The 23,519-nt window shown below is 41.3% G+C and overlaps 2 protein-coding genes across 2 annotated transcripts; both read right to left on the bottom strand.

Moving 5' to 3' along the window:
• Positions 1 to 1,284: 1,284 nt before the first annotated feature.
• Positions 1,285 to 7,311, bottom strand: KRT12 (keratin 12; the record flags this gene model as incomplete). The annotated part of the gene is made up of 8 exons (XM_080713780.1): positions 1,285 to 1,382; positions 1,952 to 2,022; positions 2,951 to 3,171; positions 3,311 to 3,436; positions 3,526 to 3,687; positions 4,599 to 4,755; positions 6,109 to 6,191; positions 6,763 to 7,311. The coding sequence occupies 8 exons, from the start codon at positions 7,309 to 7,311 to the stop codon at positions 1,285 to 1,287; spliced, it is 1,467 nt and encodes a 488-aa protein (XP_080569906.1).
• A 5,952-nt stretch (positions 7,312 to 13,263) lies between these two features.
• On the bottom strand, positions 13,264 to 20,834 carry KRT20 (keratin 20; the record flags this gene model as incomplete). The annotated part of the gene is made up of 8 exons (XM_080713802.1): positions 20,415 to 20,834; positions 18,209 to 18,291; positions 16,777 to 16,933; positions 16,394 to 16,555; positions 16,005 to 16,130; positions 14,651 to 14,871; positions 13,887 to 13,924; positions 13,264 to 13,361 (listed from the first exon to the last, which is right to left on the bottom strand). Exons 1-8 carry the CDS (start codon positions 20,823 to 20,825, stop codon positions 13,264 to 13,266), a joined length of 1,296 nt encoding a protein of 431 aa, XP_080569928.1. The 5' UTR covers positions 20,826 to 20,834.
• Positions 20,835 to 23,519: the final 2,685 nt, after the last annotated feature.

Below are 23,519 nucleotides of genomic sequence, written 5' to 3' on the forward strand. Positions count from 1 at the left end.
ACACTCCCAGACTTACTTTCATACTTTTTAATTCGGAAACAGGGTCTCTCAAGCCAGCGCGGCTGGCTTCGAACCTGCGCGATCCTCCTGTCTTCGCCTCCCAAGTGCGGGGATTACAAGCGTGCGCCACCACGCCCGGCTATTCTTCATTTTTGAAACAGGGTCTCACTGTGTTGCGAAGGGCCTCACCAAGTAGCTGAGGCTGGCCTCAAACCACGATCCTCTTCCAGCCTCCACCTCCTGAATGCTGGAATTACAAGCATGTGCCAGCATTCCCAGCCTTCTGTGGCCGTTTGAACTGTGTCTTTTGAATTTCTATTCGACCTCTCTCACTGTGTCACCATTCCTGATAGATGTCTACCTACCTTTGCCCTCAATTATGAACCACTCTGGTGAGAAATATACCTAACTTATCACTGAGTCTCTAGTCTGGAATGCTGTAGGGGTTCAAGGGTGTCTCCTGACTGTATGAAAGAAGGTACTAGAAAATTAGCAGGACAACTATTATTCTTCCCTGTAATGGACAACACATTTTTGGGGGGCAACCTTGATGTAAACATGTAAACAGGACAAAACTTCTAAAAGAATCTTCTCAACTTAACCTCCCACCCTGACATCTTTGTCCCAGTGTTGATCTACTTCATGGTTAATATTTCAAGCTGAGTTTACAATCTCAGTACTTGGGGAGCCGAGACAGGAGGACCGCAGATTCAAAGCCAGCTGCGGCAACTTAGGCTCTCAGCAACCTAGTTGAGACCCTGTTTCCAAATAAGAAATAAAATTGGGCTAGGGGTGTGGCTCAAAGGTAGAATGACCCTGGTTTCATCCCCAGTGGAACAAAACAAACAATGAAAAATTTCAAGAACTTTTTTCTATGTACTTAACAGTGTTGAAATTAAGAAAGCACACATTCATTGCTATTAGTCATTTATTAAAATTAGCTCTATTAAAACAATACTACTTCATTAAAGCTGTGCAATTAAAATAATATAGTCCAGGTCACCAGAAGAAAGTTCACTAAAAGACCATTCCAGGTTCAGAAACAGGTAAGGTAATTTTGGTTTGTTATGAAAATCAACATGGTCACAGGGACTTGTAGTTGAATTAATTGAAGGTAGTGTCAGAGGGGCAAAAAGGACACAGTGTGAACAGGGAATCCAAAGAAAAGGAAACAGGCACAGACAGAGCTGGAACTAATACAGCATCTTACGCTGAAAGCAGTAATCTCCAGTTGTAAATTTCTCTCTCCTAGGGAACCAATTATAGGGTAGAGCTTGTGAAATTTTACATTAGTTCTTCAATTTCTTGAACTTGGGATGAGACCACCTCACCGTTCACCACCTCCTGCACAATTGTCTTGATTTTTCGGGTTTTACTGGGGTCTGAAGATTAAAAAGGAATAAAGGGGCACATGTTAGTGTTTCAAATATTAATTCAAAATTGATTTTTATTCGACTTAAACATATATGTTAGCCGATGTAATCCATTAAATTTAAATTTTAAAAAGTGACTTTTACCATTTAAAATAAATTGAAAATGAAATATATTCCAGTATTGCCATGTGCAAAAAAATTAAAATATTTCTTTTTAAAAATTTAAAAGTGGTTATGGTGCTCATAATACCTCTTTGTAGAGTGTTTCTCTCCCTCCTGGCCTTGCCAAAAGCTTTAATATGCTACAGACTCCCCGCCACTTCCTTTAGTTTTTCATAGTCCTGGGGATGGAACCCAGGGCCTCGCACATGCTGGGCAAGTGCGCTAGCACTGAGCCATACCCACAGCCTGAAGTATTCTTTTTGCTGTGAGAATCCACAGATATTTTTCCTTGGCTTAGAATATAAGCTTACTTCACATTTAAGCTATTAATAATGCTGTCATGTTCGATGAGATCTTACAGTGTTAGCCATTAACAAATAGTATTCTGACACACTCAGTGATTCATATCTGCCTACCTTTAGAGGAATCAGTTGACTGTGCTTGAGATTTGGAGTCTGTCACAGATGAAGTCTCGTCAAAACCATCACTGTAAAGAAAACAAGGGATATGACCTCATGTGGTGTCTGCCAGAATGAGAAGAAAGGAGGAGAATTTGCTATTTCAGCTAAAATTTGGAAAGGTCGATAAAATCATGACCAAACAGAGAAGTTATTCTAAGTTCCTCAGACGAATGATGCATTCTGGAGAGTGACCACTTGGTTCAATGCACTTATTTATTTACTTTTTTATACTGAGAATTGAGTCTAGGGGCATTTTTACCTTCAAGCTACACCTCCCGTCTGTTTTTATTTTATCTTTTAAATTTTAAACAGGATCTTGCTAAGTTCCTGAGGGTTCTGCTACGTTGCCGAGGCTGGTCTTGGCCGTGCAATCCTCCTGTCTGAGTCTCCCAAGTGCTGGGATTACAGGTGTGTGCCAGCATGCCTTGGTGGACATTTGTTTTTTAAACCCTGCCCAAAATGGGCTCTCAAAGCAAAGAGACCTTGCGATTAATGGAAGATTTGGCCTCGGAAATCGGATCCTCCAATAGGCAGACCTGAATTCTTCTCTTCTACTCCAGTCTGCTAATACTTTAGGAAGGTTGGCTTCAGCAGGTCTGAGATGGTGTTGATGGCCAATATTTGATGTGTCATCCCTAGAATTGGGTCACTAACATCAGAAATTGAATGGATGGGTTTTCTAGTACATGCAAACACCTGGTCACAATATGCTTCTCTGTCTGTGGTCTTTGTGGACTGCTGTCTTTTATGAATGACCAAGACACAGGGAAACATACTTTGCACAGCATTTAATAAATCCTAGGCACGATTTGTTATTTTCTATCAACTAAAGAACCCTTTCTCATGTTGCAGGGGAAAACAAAAACAAAAACAAAATAAAAAACAACAAAACCCCCAAATGCTCCTGCATTAGGTGTCCACTACCTGGCCCGAGGGCATTTCCAGTCTACACACCCTTGGTCCTCGCCGTCCAGCAGGCGGCGGTAGGTCTCGATCTCCTGCTCCAGGCGGGCCTTGACGTCCAGCAGCCGCTGGTGCTCCGCGTTCTGGCGCTCGGTGTCCGCACGCACCTGGTGCAGCTGCGCCTCCAGGTTGCCGATGAGCTGCTGCACCTGGGACAGCTGGCAGCAGTAACCGCCCTCGGTTTCCGCCAAAGAGTCCTCCAGGGATTTCTTCTGCACGTGGGAGGAAAATGGAACAGACTTGACAGTGAAAGGAAACTGAAACCCGAGAATAGCCGGCGGTCGGACATACTTTGGACGCAACGTTTTCTTTGGGAGTCGAAGAGATGCCGCGTTTGCACGATGGACCTACCATGGCGAGCTGGGACTGGAGCTCGATCTCCAGGTTTTGCAGCGCGCGCCTCAGGTCGGTGACCTCGCTCTTGCTGGACTGAAGCTGCTCGGTGTTGGTGCTGATCTCCTTCCTGAGCTCCCCACTCTGCCAAGACAGAGGGCGGAGAGGCGCTATCACCGAGCTGGCTGTGCATCTTTGCGCGAAGGTGCGAACGCCTTTTGTGTTTGTGTTACCTTTTCAATAAACCAGGCTTCCACGTCCTTCCGATTCTTCTCCGCGATGCCTTCGTACTGTGCCCTCATGTCGTTGAGGAGCCTCGTGAGGTCCACTCCTGGCGCAGCATCCATTTCTACGCTGACCTCTCCTGGGCCGCCTGCCTGGAAACTTTGGAGCTCCTAGGAACAGCAAGTGAGGATCGGGGCGCAGGGGACCGTTGTGACTTTACTGGGCTCTAGGTTATTTTGCCTTTACGAGCCTCTCCCATCTCAATGCTATAAAAATTAAATTTTTGATTAACCTGGTAGATAGACAAATATACTAACATATGAAGACATTTTAAGCCCAAACATTCATGTGTTTTCTTCTGATTTTAAAAGAACTTAAGATGTTTCTCAGCCCCTTAAATTTCCATAGGCCCTGTGCGTGGGCCTATGGGCCAAGAGGTTGGTGGTTGGCCCTGCTTTTAGAAGATTCATGGCTTTTACAGGAAAGGAAGGCTTGCTTAGCATGCAGATCTCTGCACGGTATCAACTACAGCTGCCAAACTGAGAACTGCAAGTAATACCTAGGCTTGCACACTGTGCCAGCCATCAAAAATGTAGTAGGGACTTCTTTAGAAGCCTCTTGTCAATGCCCTTGGGTACCAGCCTCTGATATACACCGTGGCACATCAGAGTTCCATGTGTGTATTATACTGAACATAACCAGTTCCTATAACATATATAGCATTATACATGATTGTTAGACTTTTTTAACTTTTGAAATGCTATATATGTATGTTAAAAATCATGAAATCAAGATAACTAAAATTGTTATTATCATTACCCAATAACGAAAATGACAAAATTAGAAAGTGCCCTTAATTTGTTAAACCTTAGCAGAAACTATCATCAACATCAGAAGCAGCAGCAGCAACAACAATAACATCAACAATAAACACACACACACTCAACAAATGGCCATTACAACAACAACAACAACAACAACAATAACAACGCACACACTCAACAATGGCCATTTTGACAGCCGTGCTTTAACTTTTGATTTGCAGCCTGAGTTGTAACCATAAGGAAAAGGCAGCTCTGACCTCCTCGTGGTTCTTCTTCAGGTAGGCCAGCTCCTCGTTCAGGTTCTCAATCTGCATCTCCAGGTCAGCTCTGGCCAAGGTCAGCTCGTCCAGCACCCTGCGCAGGCCGTTGATGTCGGCCTCCACGGTCTGGCGCAGGGCCAGCTCGTTCTCATACCTGAAAACCAGTTGAGGGAGTCAGCATGACCACTGGGCCAGGCTGCTGCCATCGTCAGGGCTACTCAGTGCATGAGTCTGTGCAACTGTTTAAAAATAGCAGCGTTATACAGTGCATGGTGCAGTTTTGCGTTTGTAACTTCCTTCATCCTTTCCTTTCATATCGTAGTTTGCTGCTTAGTTGGAGAGATGAAAAATTTTAAATTATAAGGTGGGGATTTTCTACTAGCAACAAGCCCCAGTAGCACGGCCCCTCAGGGAAGCTTTGGCGGCTGCTGTGGCTGTCAACAGCAGCACCCCACCCCTCCGTGAGTTTCTAACGGTATCCTAAAAGCAGCTGGAAATAAAACAATAGTTATTCCCTTTGCTTAATTTTCTCCATTATTTAACTGAAAGCACTGGTACATCTTCAGTAGCTTTTACCAAAAGATTTTATAGGTTCAAGAACTCTCCACTTCCTGTGTAAAAACTTTGTAATGACAAAAGGAAATTAGTTTTTATTCTTTGGGTCTGGGAGGATGGGTATGGGAAAGGAGATGGGAATATAAAAAGAAGTGCACAGTTTCTCTTTTTGGTTGTGTGTATCATTAGGAAAATAATGATTTCATTAGCTCTTTGGCAAAACCACATTAACTCTTTAAAAAAAAAATTTTTTTTTTTTTTTTTGTGGTACTGGGGTTCCTAGAAGCCCTTCTACCTCTGGGCTACACTCCCAGACCTATTTTATACTTTGTATTTGGAAACAGGGTCTCTTAAGCCAGTGTGGCTGGCTTCGAACCTGTGTGATCTTCCTGTCTCCGCCTCCCAAGTGTGGGGATTACAAGCGTGCACCACAACGTCTGGCATTAACTCATTTTTTTTTTTTTTGTGGGTCTGGGGACAGAACCCAGGGACATCTGACCTCTGAGCTACACCCCTCCCCTATTTTTTATTCTTTATTTTGAAACCAGGTCTCACTGAGTTGCAGAGGGCCTCACTAAGTAGCTGAGGCTGTCCGCGAACCGCGATCCTCCAGGTCTCAGCCTCCCGAATGCTGGGATTGCAAGCGTGCGCCACACCCGGCTTAACTCATTTTTGCTACATTGAAAATTTAGGTTTAGATGTCGGGTAGAATTATCATGTTGAATCATGAGACATTACAAAGTTGGTGTTAGTGCTTTGGAATAAGCACCTTATTTTAAGGATGTAGAAAGTGAATTGTGTTTGATTCCAATTAATTTTTGGAGTTTTCCAAAGCACTAGATGTATGGAGCATGTGAACTTCAGAAGATTTGAAATATCTGCTCTCAGTGGAAACAGGAAAATAAGGGTGAGAGAAAACGGCGGGACATGCCGTTCCCATCAGTCCACTCACTTCATTCTGAAGTCCTCGGCAGCCAGCCTCGCGTTGTCAATTTGCAAGAGGAGCTGGGCATTTCCAATGTTGGCAGAAATGATCTGGCAGAAATAGAGGGAGACGTGGAAAATGAAATCCTAAAATACTAGGTTTATATAAATATACCTATGACATGAACTTTGAATGGTGATGGTAAATGCTGTTTAATTAAGAGTTTGAGGCAGCTTCATTGTTCTAAGAAACTATATTTATAAAATGATATTGAGGGAGAAGTGGGGAAGGGCTGAGCGGTGTATGCATGCATGCCTCTACCATCTTATACCCCATTAAACTGTATGATTTTATAAAAAAATAAAATAAAATTACATTGTAAAATGAAGAAATATATATTTCCTATAGGAGAGAGTGGACATTCAGTAATTTTATGGTAAATAACGATTGAACTAAACTTTTTCTTTTTGGTGCCAGGGATTGAACCCAGGACCTTGTGTGTACTAGGCAAGCACTCTGCTACTGAGCTACATTCCCAACTCTCTAAACTTCATGAGATAGGAGATTCTCCAAGCACGGTCCAATTTAAAAATATCTATGCTGTGGGTGAATATCACCGTAAAATATTTCAATAGTAAAAGAAAGAAATTCCCAAAGCCCCTTTAGAAAACTCGTCCTTACCTTATTCCTGAGGTCTTCAATCAGTGGGTAGTATTTACTGTAATCATTCTGTGGCCCAGAGTCTCCAGTTCCTGCCCCTCGTGTTTCGTACCATTCTCGAATTTTGTTTTCTAGCTCAGTGTTAGCCTCTTCTAGAGCTCGAACCTTATCCAGGTAGGAAGCTAATCTATCATTTAGGTTTTGCATGGTTTCCTTTTCCGATCCAGAAAGAAGGCCTCCATCACTGCCAGAGAGGATAACTAGAGAGCCACCTCCTTGGCTTCCCCCAAATCCCATTCCCAGCCCTCCAAAGCCACCTCCCAGGGCTCCCCCATAACCAGCGCCCAGTCCTCCTGCCAGAGAACTTGCAGAGCCACCGCCAAAGCCAGAACTGGAGCCGAACATGGAAGCGGCAGAAAAGCCTCCTCCACAGCCCATTCCAAAGCCAAAGGCACTTCCCCCATGGCCACTTGCAACACTGGAAGCAGACATGACCCTGGGTCTGCCTGATGTCCCACTCTGAGAGGACAGCCGTCGGCACAGCCCCGAGGTGCGCACTGACAGTGACATGGTATTGCTGGAGGGGCCACGGTCTGGGGAAGGTGGCAACAACCGGAGAGGAAGCCGTGACAGTGAGCCCAAAGGGTGAGCCTTTTATAGGCTGTCAGATGGGTGCTTGCAGTGGAAAAGCTCACACTCTCCATTCAGAGTAAGGAGCCTCCCCTACTTTTGTTCAGCTCAGCAAGTAAATGATTGATGTATAATGAAAAGTCATTGATATAGAAATAATAGAATAATCATTTCTGTTATAGGAAAAAGAGATTTGGGTGGAGTGCAGTTAGGTTGTCATAATGAATTTCTCTTCTCTGAATTAATCTCTGGCCTGTCTTCTCAGCACTGCTTAGTAGGAAAGCAATGTGTGATGGTTGAATGGTCAATTAATGGAGAGTTCTTTCTAAACCTTAAACTTCTTAAAGTTCTTCACTTCTCTTTCATATCGGTTTCTTCTGGAGACCCAGTATAAACCACTCAATAATAATAATAAAAGACCTAGTATATCTTTTTTTTTTTTTTGGTGGTACTGGGGTTCCTGGAAGCCCTTCTACCTCTGGGCTACACTCCCAGACCTATATTTTTTTTTATATTTTTGAAACAGGGTCTCTTACGCCAGCGCGGCTGGCTTTGAACCTGCGCGATCCTCCTGTCTCTGCCTCCCAAGTGTGGGGATTACAAGCGTGCGCCACCACGCCCGGCAAGACCTAGTATATCTTATAGTGGAATATAGACTCAGAAACAGGTGTGAAATGCGCTGGTGAAAGGTGGAGAAATAAATGCGTTTCCGGGCTGATACTGGAATTCTAATTTTTAAGATGTTAAGAACTTAGCATAGCTGGGAATGGAGGCAGGTGCCTGTAATCCCAGTACCTGAGAGGTTGAGACAGGAGGATCACAGGTTCAAGGTCAGCCTCAGCATTTAAGTTAGGCCCTTGATGACTTAGTGAGAACCTGTTTCAAACTAAAAATAAAATAGGGATGGGGTGTAGCTCAGCAGTAAAGTGCTCCCTGGTTCAATCCTGGGTTCAGTGAATGCATTCGGGTATTGGGTCTGTAATTGGCCCCATTATCAATGTCTAGTCTATGTGCCCAATTTCTTATATGAAGTTGCCATTCAATGCATTCTTGTTGAATTAATTTCTCTCTTGATAAATCAAGCTGCTGGATCATGAATGTGTGTTATGAATGAGGAGATTTTCCCAAAATTAAGGGAGAGTGTTGGTATAAAGGTAAGCTACGTGTATACTAATTTGAGTATTAATGGATTCCACCATGCAATGCAGACACATGTAGCCATTACTCTCCCCATAATGTTAACACATGTGCATGCACACACGCTTCCAGAAGCATGCACTCAGATGCCTTTGCTCATAGCCACCCAGTAGCATTCTACCTCCGAGATATATTCCCAGCCCTGTTTTTTTAAATTTTTATTCTTTGTTTGAAACAGGGTCTCACTGAGTTTCAAGGGGCCTCACTAAGTAGCCGAGGTGGACTGCGAACCGCGATCCTCCTGTCTCAGCCTCCCAAATGCTGGGATTACAGGCATGTACCACCACACCCAGCTTGAAGCAGGGTCTTTCTAAGCGACTGTGTGCTGATCTCCATTCCACCATCGTCCTGTCTCAGCCTTCCAAGCACTGGGATTACAGGTTTGCGCCACTGTGCCCAGCTCTAATTTATTTTTCCTCCTGAATTGTAGCGTAGGGTTTGGCTAAACTTCATCACTGCACTTGTGGAGCTACTTTGCTCGAGACAACTTAATTCTTAATGCGTTTAAATGTGTCATTTAATATGTACTTCACTTCAGCTGGGCACGGTGGCGCACGCTTGTAATCCCAGCATTTGGGGGGGGAGGCTGAGACTGGAGGACCACAGTTTGCGGACAGCCTCGGCCACTTAGTGAGGCCCTCTGCAACTTAGTGAGAACCTGTTTCAAAATAAAGAATAAAAAAATAGGGCAGGGGATGCAGCTTGGAGGTCAAATGCCCCTGGGTCCCATCCCCAGACTTGCAAAAAATCAATAAATCAATAAATCAATAAATAAAAAGTGTAAAAATGTACATGTAAATGCCAGTAAATAAAAATTTACTGGCATGCTGTGGTCAAGATTTATTCTGAATCTGGATATGAGGTGGGGGGGCAGCTTCAGAGGCTGTAAAGAGAAATATTTCCTCTTTAGTGGCTTTTTTCTTGGAAGGGGGAGGCTAAGTGGATCAGCCCTCAAGGGCCAACCAGTTAGCTCAGTTGGTTGGAGTTTAGTACTGATAAGCCTCTGCTTTAGCGTTTTTAGAAGTGAACATGATTTTCTTTGACAGCCACATAAATGCATAGTTAGGTGGGAATGTTTAAAGCAAAAACAATCCTGGGCTTGTCAGCAAAGTAATTATATAATTTGAGGCATGGAGGAAAGTGACCAGAACCACAGGGTGAACTGCTGTTAGGAATTATGTCTTCTTGGAGCCTGGTGTGGTGGTGCATGCTTGCAGTCCATCACAAGCATGGAATGGGAGGCTGAGACAGGAGGATTATAGGTTCAAGGCCAACCTTAGCAACTTAGCAAAGCCTTAGTGAGATCCCATTTCAAAATAAAATACAAAATGGGGCTGGGGTTGTAGCTCAAAGGTAGAATGCCCCTGGGTTTAATCCCAGTAACACACACACACACACACACACACACACACACACACACACACACACAGAGTTATGTCTTCTTGAGCTGGGGTGTAGCTCAGTGATATAGCATGTGTGATGGATACCCTGGGTTCCATCCCCATCACTGCAAAAGATAAAAAATTATACCATCGATTTCTGTAGGGTTTATGGAATATTCAACATGGAGAGAAAATGATTTATGTGATATTTATAAGTCTTCAGGTTTTTATTAAGTAAAGTGTGCATTCATCTTTTCATGTCAACCTCATTAAGTTTCCTGGTCTTTGACTACTGGATTTCCCACCTAAGTTTTTTTCCTTGAAAGGTAGACCTGCCACTTTAAGCAATTCACTGATTCCTTGGGCTAGGGCACCTTTCATCTTGAGTAGTATTTTAAAATCGTATGAGTAGCCGGGCGTGGTGGCGCACGCTTGTAATCCCCATGCTTGGGAGGCTGAGACAGGAGGATCGCACAGGTTCGAAGCCAGCCTCAGTTACTTAGTGAGGCTCTCAGCAACTTAGTGAGACCCTGTTTCCAAATAAAATATAAAAAAAGGTCTGGGAGTATAGCCCAGAGGTAGAAAGCCTCTGGGTTCCACCCCAGTACCACCAAAAAAAAAAAAAAAAAAAAAAAGAGTGAGTGAAGAACATTGGGTTGCCTGTTTTTTTATTTTTTTATTTTTTTATTTTTTATTGTGCCTTTGAGCTGAGGGGTGAGCAAGGATTCCCAGGGGGCAGGAAAGAGGCGAGTTCAGGACTTTAGATGTCGGTGGCTCTTGAAGTGGGGAAGGATTTTGAAGGCACTAATGTGGCAACAAAGAGAAGTAAGATAAAATAACATCCTGGAAACAAAAATATCCTGCCTGGAAAACGTCATGCCAATTCAAGTCTTGTGTGTGATGTTAGCTAACAAAGCTGGACATTTGCCACACTGGCTACCATGTAAAACTGGTGATTAGAAAACAGCAAAACAGCTAAGGACAGGCAAATGCCTCCTTCAAGAGTGAATCACATATCTATTGTTGTGGAATTAGTTGCTTAAAAGGGTATGATGGGTTTCAAAAAACAGCTTGGAGGTTCAGTCTTGCTTTACTACCTGGAAACTGTGACACTGGGACAGCACTTATCTCAAGTGTTCATATATAATACTCATAAGTAAAATGGAGATAATATAATAAGGTCTAATGATAGGCTATTGCTATTTATTATAGATTGGCAATTTCAATGGACTTACTCTAATAATTTCATAAGGAAATTATATAAAAATGTGTGAAATGCTTGGCGTACTGTCTGGCTCATAATAAGTAGCAACATTATTATTATTATTATTATTATTATTATTATTAATTATTAATTTTTTTGTGGGTCTGGGGATGGAACCCAGGGACATTCGACCTCCGAGCTACACCCCCTGCCCTATTTTTTTATTTTGAAACCTCACTGGTCTCACTGAGTTGCAGAGGGCCTCACTTAGTAGCTGAGGCTGCCCACGAACCGCGATCCTCCGGTCTCAGCCTCCCAAATGCTGGGATTACAAGCGTGCGCCACCACGCCCGGCTGCAACATTATTTTTAAGTGAATCACATAAGTATTTTCCACATAATAACCAAGCTCAAAATCCTATTATCTTATGAACTTCTGTATCAAACTTTAAGTCCAACCAGTCTATTTCCTATGATACAAAAATATATGGAAAATTATTTTTTCTCAGACATATACACAGGCAGTTATTCTATAAAATGCAAAAGGGGTGAGAACACATGTGTTTTTGTTATGAAGCTTCTTTTTTAAATTAGCATAATGATTTTGGGGGTTTTCCCGTGTCATAGCATGTGTTAGTACTTCATTCCTTTTTACTGCTAAATAATATTCTGCTGTATAAGTATACCCTATTTTTTATCCTCTCACTAACTGATGATTATATGTAAATATATATATATATATAAATTGTTTTCACTTTTGAGCTATTATGAATAAAGCTTTGTGCAAAAAAGAACATGCTATATGATTCCATTTATATATACTATCCCAAATAGGCAAATCTTTCTATAGAGAAAATAAATTAGTGGTTGTCAGTAGCTGAAGGGATGGGGAATGGGAAGGGCTGCTAATGGGTTCAGGGTTTATTTTCTTTTTCTTCTTTTCTTTGTACTGGGGATTGGACCCAGGGGCATTCTATCTCTAAACTGCACTCCCAGCCCTATTTTTTATTCTTTATTTTGAAACAGGGTCTCACTAAGTTGCAGAGGCCTCACTAAGTAGCTGAGGCTGGCTTCGAACCTGTGATCCTTCTGTCTCAGCCTCCCAAGTACTGGGATTACCTGTGCGTGTTTGTAATCAGACCTCCCCACCCCCGATAATGATAACAGCAGTAGTTTTAGTTTTTCCACTGGTTAGTATTGCTTTTTATTGGTGCACTGTAGTCTCACATCACAATTTGGATCCTGTTGACAATGGCATATATTCACACAGTACCTGGTGCCCTCCCTCCCTCCTTCCCCATTCCTCTCCCTCCTTTTTCAGTGTGTGAACTCTAGTTCCATAAAACTGCTCTTAAAAATGGTGAGAAACATTTCAAAATAAATATTCAGGGGACAAAGAGAGCACTCATTAGTTGAAGCAGTTTATTATCAGAAGGAGATGCATTCCACCTTAAGAAGGGTTTCGCTAATTTTGCTTTCAAGGCATTCCCATTATGAGCATAGTGTGCTTTCTTCTTTCTCCGGTCAGTGTTATGGGATTGCAACTTGACTATCAAATTATTCAAAGAGCTGAGCCGAGTTTTATAAGGCAATGGACAATGGGGAGAAACAGACATAACTTAAAGGCAGTTAGAATGGTACTGATACTGAAAATCTAACGGAATAACCAAGAAATTGGCTCGACTAAGAACCTAGTCCCCGAAGGAGGTTTATCAGCCCAGAAACAGGGAAAAATGAAAGAAACAGAGAGGTTTATTTGCAGTTTTCATAGACTTCTCTGCTCTGTGAGGTTTAGTATGAATGAAAGGGGTGTAACTGATAGGAGATGACCTTTAACTTGTAATTAATGTGCTTCATGTTAAAGATGGCAGTAATGATGTTTTAAATAACATTCTAGTGTTCATCGGGTTTCATGTTAGCAGGCAATTTGCAGCTCCTCTGAGTAAAACATTTATATTCAATTACAGGGACTGATAAATAGGGTTTCCCTCCCCCTTCTAATCACCACAAAGTACTAATGGTGCTTTCTGATGGGAACTTTTTTGAAGGGAACAAACATGACAGCCACATTTCTTTCAAAATCCCAGCAACATCTGCTGCCGGCAGCGGCTTATATACTTTCTTCCACCTCTTTGATTTCAGATGATACAACCTTGCCGTCCACTACTTCTTGCACGACTGTCTTGATCTTCCTGGTTTTCTTTATATCTGGATGCACATTGCACATTAAATGTTAATTTGGGCACATGGCTACTGGGTCACAAAACTCAAGCTTGAATTATTACTATTTTGTACTTATTTCCTTCTTTAGAAGAAAAGTTGAACCTATCCTATTTCTCAAATAATCCTAAACCCGGTTTATAGATAAACATAGAAAATATGCCACTTTCCTCAAATTTATAAATTGCTTACTCCTACTCCATTCGTTCCAAACTAAAATATATGGTCTTGAATTAAGTAAAAGTCACATTGAGTGTAATTTTTATTTTTTAGGATCTCAAAATATTTCAGAACAGCAATATAACAGGCCAAGAGAATTGCCTTGTCATAAGGAGTGACAAAATCCCCACTCTGAAGACTTCTTTATGTTATAAGATTTTTAGAATCCCCTGGTGTCTTATCCGCTCATTTGAAAACTGATAACCTTTTGCTTTTTCCCCCACCAGTGGCAGTTACTAAAAAACTGCTAAAATTTCAGTGTTTAGAAAATGTGCAAAAACTTAAAACACTTACCTCTCTCTTCCAGGTTGCTTAACTGAAATTGTGTAGTTCTGTATTTTAAAGAAGAGAAAACAAACAGTTAGTGCTGTTTTGAAAATGGAGTGCTCACCTTATTATATTTCAAAGTAAATATTGCTTATGTTTCAAAGCAAAGTCTGAGTGACGCATGTTTGAATGTTACTTTCCTATCATTTTCTTTTTTGACAGTGCTTCAAACTCAAGTGTTTTGCTTTTTACCTTGGAAAATACATAGCTTTAAAAAGGACCCATTTAACATATATTAGAAGTTTTTGTAATTAAAATAACAATAGCAGAATTGAAGACAAGACTCTCAGTCTTGTCTTCTCCTGTGGATATCCTTGGATTTGAAGACAGTTTCTGCTTTGACACTGATGATTCACTAATAGGTTTTCAAGGATCTCTGTGACACAGTGTTTCCTTTGCGAGCTGTAAGTGATCATTTTTAAAGTTATTGTGCTTTCAAGCATATACTAATCATAAAATTAACATAAGCATAATCTGTATCATTTCAATAACCATCTTCTAATTCAGTCCTACCTTCTGACCTCAAACTCAAAGCTTATTCCTGATATTGTGTGTGTGTGTGTGTGTGTGTGTGTGTGTGTGTGTGTGCACTTTTTGGTATATATTTGCTTTGTTATTGTGTGTGTACATAATTGTTTTCGTGCTAGGGATTTTGTGCTGAGTAACGAGTGATAGTGAAATGCAATAGCATATAGAGGTGGACACATATCGTGCAGTTCTATTAGTCTTACTTTACGTCTTCTCCTTCCAGAAGGCGGCGGTAGGTAGCAATTTCCTGCTCAAGTCTGGTCTTTATGTCAAGAAGAATAATGTATTCGTTGTTCTGGCGTTCTGTGTCGCTCCGAACCTGCATCAGTTGGGCCTCCAGGGAGCTCAGCATTTCCTGGAGGGTGGCCAGCTGGCTGCTATAACGAGCTTTGGTGTCCTCCAGTGTGTTTTCCAGAGATTCTTTCTATGAGCACAAGACAAAGAGGGTGCTTCTTATTTGAGGACCTGATATAAGAAGTGACTCAATTTTAATTTCTTTGGGGAAGAATTTCAGCAGCTTGTCCTTGTGGGCACCATGAGTATTTCTAGTCCTTTTACTCTTTTTACGTAGGCAGCCTCAGCCAGCTTGCTAGGATTGTTAGCTCTTGGGTTTTTCCTTTGTTGTTCTGAGTACCTACTGTTCTTCTTCTTCTTTTTTTTTTTTTGGTGGTACTGGAGTTCCTGGAAGCCCTTCTACCTCCGGGCTACACTCCCAGACCTATTTTTATGTTTTTGAAACAGGGTCTCTTAACGCCAGCGCGGCTGGCTTCGAACCTGCATGATCCTCCTGTCTCCGCCTCCCAAGCGCGGGGATTACAAGCGTGCACCACCACGCCCGGCCCTACTGTTCCCTTAATGGGGTAGGTAGGTACACTGTGTTATTGTTCTCAATATTTGCTTCCCCACCCTGTGAGAAGATTATACTTCCCATCCCCTCATCAGACTTGGCCGTGTGATTTGTGGTATATGTGGAGGATTACACTTTATCAACCTGTAGATGCCAGGCTTGGTTATGTGACTTCCTTTGGCCAATGAAATACAAGTAAAGCTGACAAATGCCTTTTCTAGGAGGAGGTTTGATAGTTCTGTGGCTCTGCCATAGTTCTTCTCTTTCTGCCACAACTCTGGCAGGTTGCAGCTAAGGTCTACTCCTTTAGCCTTACATCTATGTCATGACAGCTATAGCCACCCCATGATGGACATAGGGTTGCTGTCGGCTACTGCAGCATAACTTGCCATGGGCTGGCCAGTTTGCTTAGTTTGCAATGTCTTGGCTCCTATTTTCCAGCTTAAAATTTCATCTCACTTTTTCAGATGTAGTTCAAATGCCATCTTTCTTGTGAAACCTTCTGAATCTACCCTTTCCTCTACAATTTGTGCAGTGCATTGCTCTTCCTCAATTTCTTTCTGTTTTTAAAATATTTTTAGTTGCTTGACCTGTTTCTCTGTTGGCTTTTCAAGGGGAGAGGTTCTTTCTGATAGATCTTTACATTTCCAGAGTTCCAAACACAGACACTTAGTAAACACTCTGATTGAGAAATGTGAGATGTGCTTTACCATACTCAGATGGGATTGGAGTTCTATCTCTAGGCTCTGGTAGGTGCGTCTCAGCTCCATAACTTGAGCCTCTGTTCCTTTTAATTCTTCAGTGTTCACTATGACTTCTTGCTGCAGAGCTTCAGACTAAAATTCCAAGAATGAAAAAGAAAAATAAATGATTATAGAAAGAAAGATAAGAAGGAAGGAGGGAAAGAAGGAAGAAAGGGAAGAAGAAAGGAAGAAGGGAAGGAAGAAAAGAGGAAAGAAAGGAAAAGAGGAAGGAAGAAAAGAAGTAAGGGAGGAAGGAAGGAAGGGAGGAAGGAAGGAAGGAAGGAGCAAGGAAATGAATTTTCTTTCTGGCGGACAGCTTCTACACATGTGCCCACATTTGCGAATTATGCTATTACCTGTCTCTCAAACTGTTCTTTGGCCTCTTGAAGGTTCTTCTGGGCCATGACCTCATATTTCTGCCTCATCTCATTCATGATGTCGCCGAGGTTCAGGCCTGGCGCGGCATCCACCTCCACGTTGACGGTGTTGCCCAACTGCCGGCGCAGGACGTCGATTTCCTATGAGAGTGAAAAATCCCAATTGGTTTTAGTTTGAAGCACATTCTCAGAAGTCACTGAACCCAGAGCAAACCTCATGGAAAGAAGTTACAGCTGCCACCATAGGTGCTGTCATCTTCATCACTGCCGCCACCGCCAACTCCCTCTATTTCTCCTCCTTCTTCTCACTGTTATTGGATCTATGACATCATTCCCATGATCACTTCTGAATATGTTCTCACCTCCTGATGTTCCTTTTTGAGGAGAGCCAGGTCTTTAGTCAGCTCTTCAATCTGAATCTCCAAGTCTGTCTTGTGTAGGGTGAGGTCATCAAAGACTTTACTAAGGCCTTGGAGGTCGGCCTCCACTGTAAGCCGCATGCCCCGCTCAGTCTCAAACCTGTGGACGAATCAGCATGCAGGATAACTCAGTTCTTCTGAACTCATTATAGGAAAGACAGTACGATGTAGTGAGGTAGATTCTTTTGTGGTGTGTGAGAACATCAATTGCAATACTTTGTAATATCTTCCTTTATACATTCATAAAATATATGAGAACTTAAGGATCAGATAATTTGCTCCATTCTTAACCATAAACAGATAATTTTTTTCTCTCTGTGACTTGCAATCTGAAATAATTTGAGAAATTTCTAAATTGTATGAGATATTTTAAATTTTTTTATAAGTTTGTTTTATTTTCCATGTTAGCAAAGGATTATTGGTATCAAATCATGGTTAGCTTGTTTTAATGAATGTATAGGATCAGTTTATTTTTATTACTTTGGAAACAGATGCATCTAAAGTGAATTATCCCAAGAAGTCATATATTGTTCTCTACACTTTTTTTAAAAAATGGAAAATTTTAAAAAAATATTAATGCAATGGGTCACTCTGATGCTGACCTAGAAAAATTGGAATTAATAAAATTTTACTGCTTTAATCTTCAGATATGCTTTCCCATTTCCTTCTTTTTAAAAATCTCTTATAGCATTGAAATGCTGCCCTTCTAAACTACAAAGGACTTTTAGCTTCAGTGACTCTTGAAAATTCAGGAAGAGGAAGCCCTAGAGTGGGAGCCGTTGGTGAGCAACGGTGTGATTGTAGGTGTGCAGTGACTGCAAGGACAAAGATCGGTCCTAGTTCTTTGGTTGATTAGACCAGATTGTAAAACACTGGAAAACTAGAAAATATCAAGGATCACCCTTGGTACATGATCATACACATATGACTTGAAGGAACATGGATGACTGTTTGGAGAATCATTAAATGTAGGCCTCTGGTTCTTTTTAGATATCAGAAGGACATTTATGCAGAAGAGGAAGTCTAGTTGCCTTGTTATTACTCCAAAGGACAGAATTAGGTTTGGTGGGTAAAAAGGCAAGTGCCAGATACTAAAAAAGAATGTTTTAGCAACAAGAGCTAACCACAAAGAACAGTAGAATTATTGGAGGCATTCAGTTACATTTTAGGTGACCAGATCTTAAAACTGTGCAAGAGAGATGTCTATCTCCGAGTGCTGGGTAGGATTAGCTAGCTTCTAACATCCCTAAGTATTAAAATTCTGAGAATATTAGTTCCTTTACCAATGATAAGATGAAAATCCGAGTGTCATGTAGGACAATTAGAAGGAATTTTTTTTTCCAGAAAGTTTTTACCATGGTTTTAGAGAACCTACTTCAGTCTGAAGTCTTCAGCGGCCAATTTAGCATTGTCAATTTGCAGGACACAGCGAGCATTTTCCACCTGAGCATTCTTAATCTGGAAAAAACACAAGAAAGACTGAAATTTTTGAATAGGAGTTCAAAATGATTGGATGTATCCTTGCACGTAACCATCGTTGCATCAAAGATGATGTTCATTTTAAGAATTTCCATCCTTGAAATTGAATAGATTGTAGGAATAATGACATGGTCATTTAACATAATAGAGGCTTAAAGTGCAACTGTAGTCTTGAGGGTTTTATCTACTTCCTTGTGCTTTTTCAAAAGGAGAGTTTAACTCAACTTGAGTCAACAGATCTTTGAGTGTATCACCTTTGATGTTCCTGCCTGGCATATTCCTGCTAGGCCCTCTCACCTGGTGAAATCCCATTCCTCCTTCACATCTTTGTTTAGACCATATTGCTTCCAGGGAGATTTCAACAACATACTCAAAACTGAACTGGATATTTGACCTGTGTTCTTGATGCCCTGCACAGCCCCCTTTGCTAGCATTTACCCACCTGGGTGGTAGTTGCCTTTGTCCATGGTTGTTTGCTGATAAATCACATTGTGTTCACCACCATGCATAGCATGGTGCACAGCACTTAGTGCCTACCAAGTATTGGCTGAATGAATGTACACTTGCTATATGATGAGTTATTAGGATCTAGGGATTTCAAAATGGATATGTCCTGGGCCTTAAGACGTGGTCAGCTAGTGGGTGAATTCTCTAAGATGCACGTAGGCCAGAAGTCTACTTGTAGAGGATGCTACAATGATACGTCTCTTTTGGAGGATCCAGTCCTGCAACAAGGGCTGCCTTCCTTACACTGGATTTGCTTAGCTAGATGGAACTTATGGCTGTGTAACATAAATTCCAGTTGATTCAGAAATGTGTGGGAGAGGCCGGGCGTGGTGGCGCACGCTTGTAATCCCCGCGCTTGGGAGGCTGAGACAGGAGGATCACACAGGTTTGAAGCCAGCCTCAGCTACTTAGTGAGGCTCTCAGCAACTTAGTGAGACCCTGTTTTGTAATAAAATATAAAATAGGTCTGGGAGTATAGCCTGGAAGTAGAAAAGCCCCTGTACCACCACCACAAAAAAAAAAAAAAGAAAAGAAAAAAGAAAAAAAGAAACATATGGGAAAATGGTTGGCTTATTTTGAACATTATTTTTCTGTGGTAGCTTGTATAGGAAGAGCAACTTAAAGATCCTTGCTTCATGTGCTGATAGTTCCCCAAAGCCTAAAGTAACCTTCTGTAGATTATGAATCAAATTAGACTTGTGTCCGTGACTCAAGAAGAAGAGATTGCTCATAAGTACGAGCCCTTTGCTCTCAAGGAATATGAATCTTAGAAGCGAAAACGAAAGAAGCACCTTCCCTGATTAGATAAGAACACCGAAGCAAAGCAGTTGTTCGGTGTCCTTTCTGACATCTTCATTTAGGAGCAAAGTCTTCTGCTCTTATTCATGCAAATGATAAAACAGAGAACTCCACCTGCCTCCGATGATATGGGAACAGTTTGTGATATGACTGCAATAAACATGAATTGCTGCAATAGAACATTTTATCACTGTAGAAGTGGTTTCCAAACTTCTTGGTGATGATGATTGGATTATTAAACCTAGTATTTTCAAATACAAGTATTATTAAGATCTACACCCCTTCCTTCTTTTTTCTACCCTGAATCTCTCTGTTATTTAAATCTACAGCATTCTAAAACTTGGATTTTAAATACAGATTTATTATCACATACATGTTTTGAGTTTTTTGTCAGAAAAAGTGTTTACGATCCATGTAGCCTTGACATGGTAAGCTGTGATGAAGATACAGTATAAGGATGGAGGATAAATTATTATATTTTTGCATATAATTAGATTATAAATTTAAAAATAGTATGCTTTAAAGCCATTCTGTTATATAGTTATATACTCCAGTGCTAAGGACAGATGATAGGCATAGCATTTTTACAGAGATCTCTTTTCAACATAATTTGCTTTACAACATGCTTTTGGATTCAACAAATACATAGATGTACTAACATATGCTATATATACTAACATAGACTACATGCTATATATGTGTGTCTAGATACACACATACTATATAGATCTATGTAGACCTCTTGATCTATCACAAAGTTAAACAGTAAGGTAGAAAACACAGGCATCTTGCCTCACCTGGTTTTGCAGCTCTTGGATTTGCTTGTAATAAGCACTGTAGTCCCGGCCGGTGATAGGCTTGTTGGCTTCGTACCACTTCTTAATCTGCGCTTCCAGGCTGGCGTTGGACTGCTCCAAGGACCGTACTTTTTCTAGGTAGTTTGCCAACCGGTCATTTAGGTTCTGCATAGCCATTTTCTCATTGCCAGCAAACAGGTCCCCACCACCTGTGAGATCGCTCCCATAGCTCACTGTGTGTCGGGAGGTGGAGATGCGGGTTCCGTGGCCCCCAGCACCCCCATAAACGCTGGGTGCAGCCCCAAGGCGCTGCACGGTCCCCTTCCTGTATAGGGAACCACTCATGCTAAGTGCCGGGCCCTGCGAGGAGGAACTCAGGCTTCGATGGAGGCTTCTGCTGCTGAAATCCATCGGGGACCCGGGGAGACAGCGCTCTCAGCTTCAGGATGGTTGGAGCTCAGTCTGTCTCATGGTGGTGTTGAGCTGACCCTTTATAGTGTTCACAGGAAAGGGACTCCTCCCCTGCTGCCATGTCACACCTTTGGACTGACACAGTCCTCCTTGTCTGGCTTTGTTTTTTATCTTTCCCTTTTGTACAGCAATATGTTTAATTTCATTCCAGAAATTACCACTAGAGGCCTTTCTTGGAGGCTTTTTGTCAGGGATGACTTCTTCTTCTTTTTTTTTTTTTTTTAAACAGAAGTAACAAAAGGATCAAGGAAGGGGTATTCTTTTAGCCCCTGCACCTGTCTTGGCAGGTTGTTTTCATCCTAACATACACATAAAGGATATTTACAATCCTTATGAATAATTTAGATATCTAAAGAGACAGATGTGGGTACATAATTGTAAGTTACACTGATGACAAAGGACCATGGCTTATTTTTATTGATGAATTGCTTTTCAGAACCTCTGTTTTATGCTTTTTGGGGGGTTCTTTTTTAGTTTTTAGGTTTATACCGGTTTAGACATAGTATTTTATGACTCAGGATATTTGGTACAAATACAAATCTTGAACATTCAAAACAGAATGAAACATTTACACATTTAGAGATGCAGTGTGGGGAAGTGAGTTCATTGAGTTTAGGCGAGTGGTGGACTAGGTGACCGTGAAGTTTTTATTTAAAATTCTAATGTACTATGCCTAGCTAATGCATTTTATAACCCCAGTCACTGCCTGGCTTTAGGCCCCATTACTGAGAAAACTTAGAATAAGCAGTATAGTTCTTTGCACCCTGCATGGTGCATGGAGAAGCACTTATTTAAGGTCGGCTCGACACCACCACGGGAAAGGTTCGGCCTCAACCATCCCGAAGCTGCAGATGCTGCTTCCGGGATATCTGGTGGATCCCACTGCAGAAGCTCCCATAGGATCCTGCTCTTCCTCGCAGATCCCCACACCAGCAGCACAAGTGGTTCCGTGTGTGGGAAGGAGTGCAGGCAGGAGTGCTGGGCTATACCCAGCTCCCCAGGGGCTACGCGCTGCGTGTGCCTCACACAGGGGCCGGAGCTCACCGATGCAGATCCGGATGGAGGCATTTACTCAAGGCTTATTGAAGAGTTTGCTGGTTTGCTCCCTTTCATCCAAAGACCCTGGCTGAAAGCTGGCACTTCCTTTGGAGCCTTTATATGGCTTCCTTGGTCAAGCTGATTAGAAGGATTTGGAAAAGTTAAAGAACACAAGTCATTAATTCTCATCCTGATATTACTTGAACTGAGATTTGTGTAGGATGAAAGGAAGGAAGGGAGCACACACAAACAAAAAAATGAAAAAAAAAAAAACCAAGAAATTTACTTGTCTTGTTATAGTGGCCCACTTGATGTTGTTGGTCTAAAAGTCAGACATTTAAAAAACTGTATTTCTAGAGAGCATTTGCCTTGGTACTTGTTTGTTTTATAAACACCTTTTTTCCCAAATTAAGTAAAATAATACTAATAAAATTATTTGTTTTTTTTAAAAAAGTTGTTCATGACATTCATGAACATGTCAATGTCAATCAGTAAGCCAAACATGAGCAGGGAAGGGGGAGGCAACAGGGAGGGAATGGGGTGGGAATTGGGGAAGGGCTAAATAAGTGATGTGTGCATGTATGCCTCTACCCCATCTTGTACCTCATTGAGACGTATGACTACAATGCACCAAGAAAAAAACTTTAAAAAATTTATTGTTGTACCATAATTGTACATGGCAGTTAGATTCATAGTGATACATTAGCATTAATGTATGCACGTAACATTATTCAGACCATTTCCTTTGCTATACCTCTCCTCGTTCCTTTTCTCCTGTTACTTTCCTGATTCTCTTCTACTACTGTACTGGCCCTTCTCATTTTCGTGAGGTCTTTTGTCTTATAAATAACATACTTTCAAATATTGTATTAGATTTTATCTTATTTGTAAAATAAGTTTTATAAAAGTAGAAGTCATAGAGAAGTAAATATTGAGTGATAAAATTAAACCTAATTGAGGCATTTTTATGTACATTTTATCCATTCATATGTTCATCATCAATACTGACCAGATTATGCTATTTATTAGTGTTATAAATCACACTAGTGATAGATGTCACAATAGGATATGGTAATACACACCTGTAATCCCAGTACTTGGAAAGCTGAGACAGGAGATATGTAGGTTCGAAACCTGCCTGAGCAACTTAGTGAGGCCTTCAGCAACTCAGAAAGACCCTGTTTCAAAATAAAAAATAAAAATGGCTGGAGATAGAATGGAGGTAGAATGCCCTTGGGTTCAACTTCCAGTACACACACAAAAAACAGACAAATAAACAAACAAATATTGTAGCTAAAATCTGTAGTAAAGAAGAACTTTTCATTAACACATGAACCATGCTTTTTTTTCTATGTATATTCAAGTTAATGTGGTTTTGGGTGTTGATTAGCGGGGTGGGTGGAGGTTGTTTGAAGTTACTGGAAAGTTAATGCTATCTAAGTTACATGAGTTTTTCAATGAGTTAGTGTCAGCTAAGAGTTTCATATACTAACACAGATGATCAAGATGTGTAGAAGCAACATTTCCACCAATAGTTGGTGCTATAGTTTGGGTCTGAAGTGTCCCCCAAAGGCCCAGGTGTAGAAGCCTTGGTCC

The sequence above is a fragment of the Muscardinus avellanarius genome, assembly GCF_963383645.1.
Source record: "Muscardinus avellanarius genome assembly, chromosome: 16".
NCBI lineage: Eukaryota > Metazoa > Chordata > Mammalia > Rodentia > Gliridae > Muscardinus > Muscardinus avellanarius.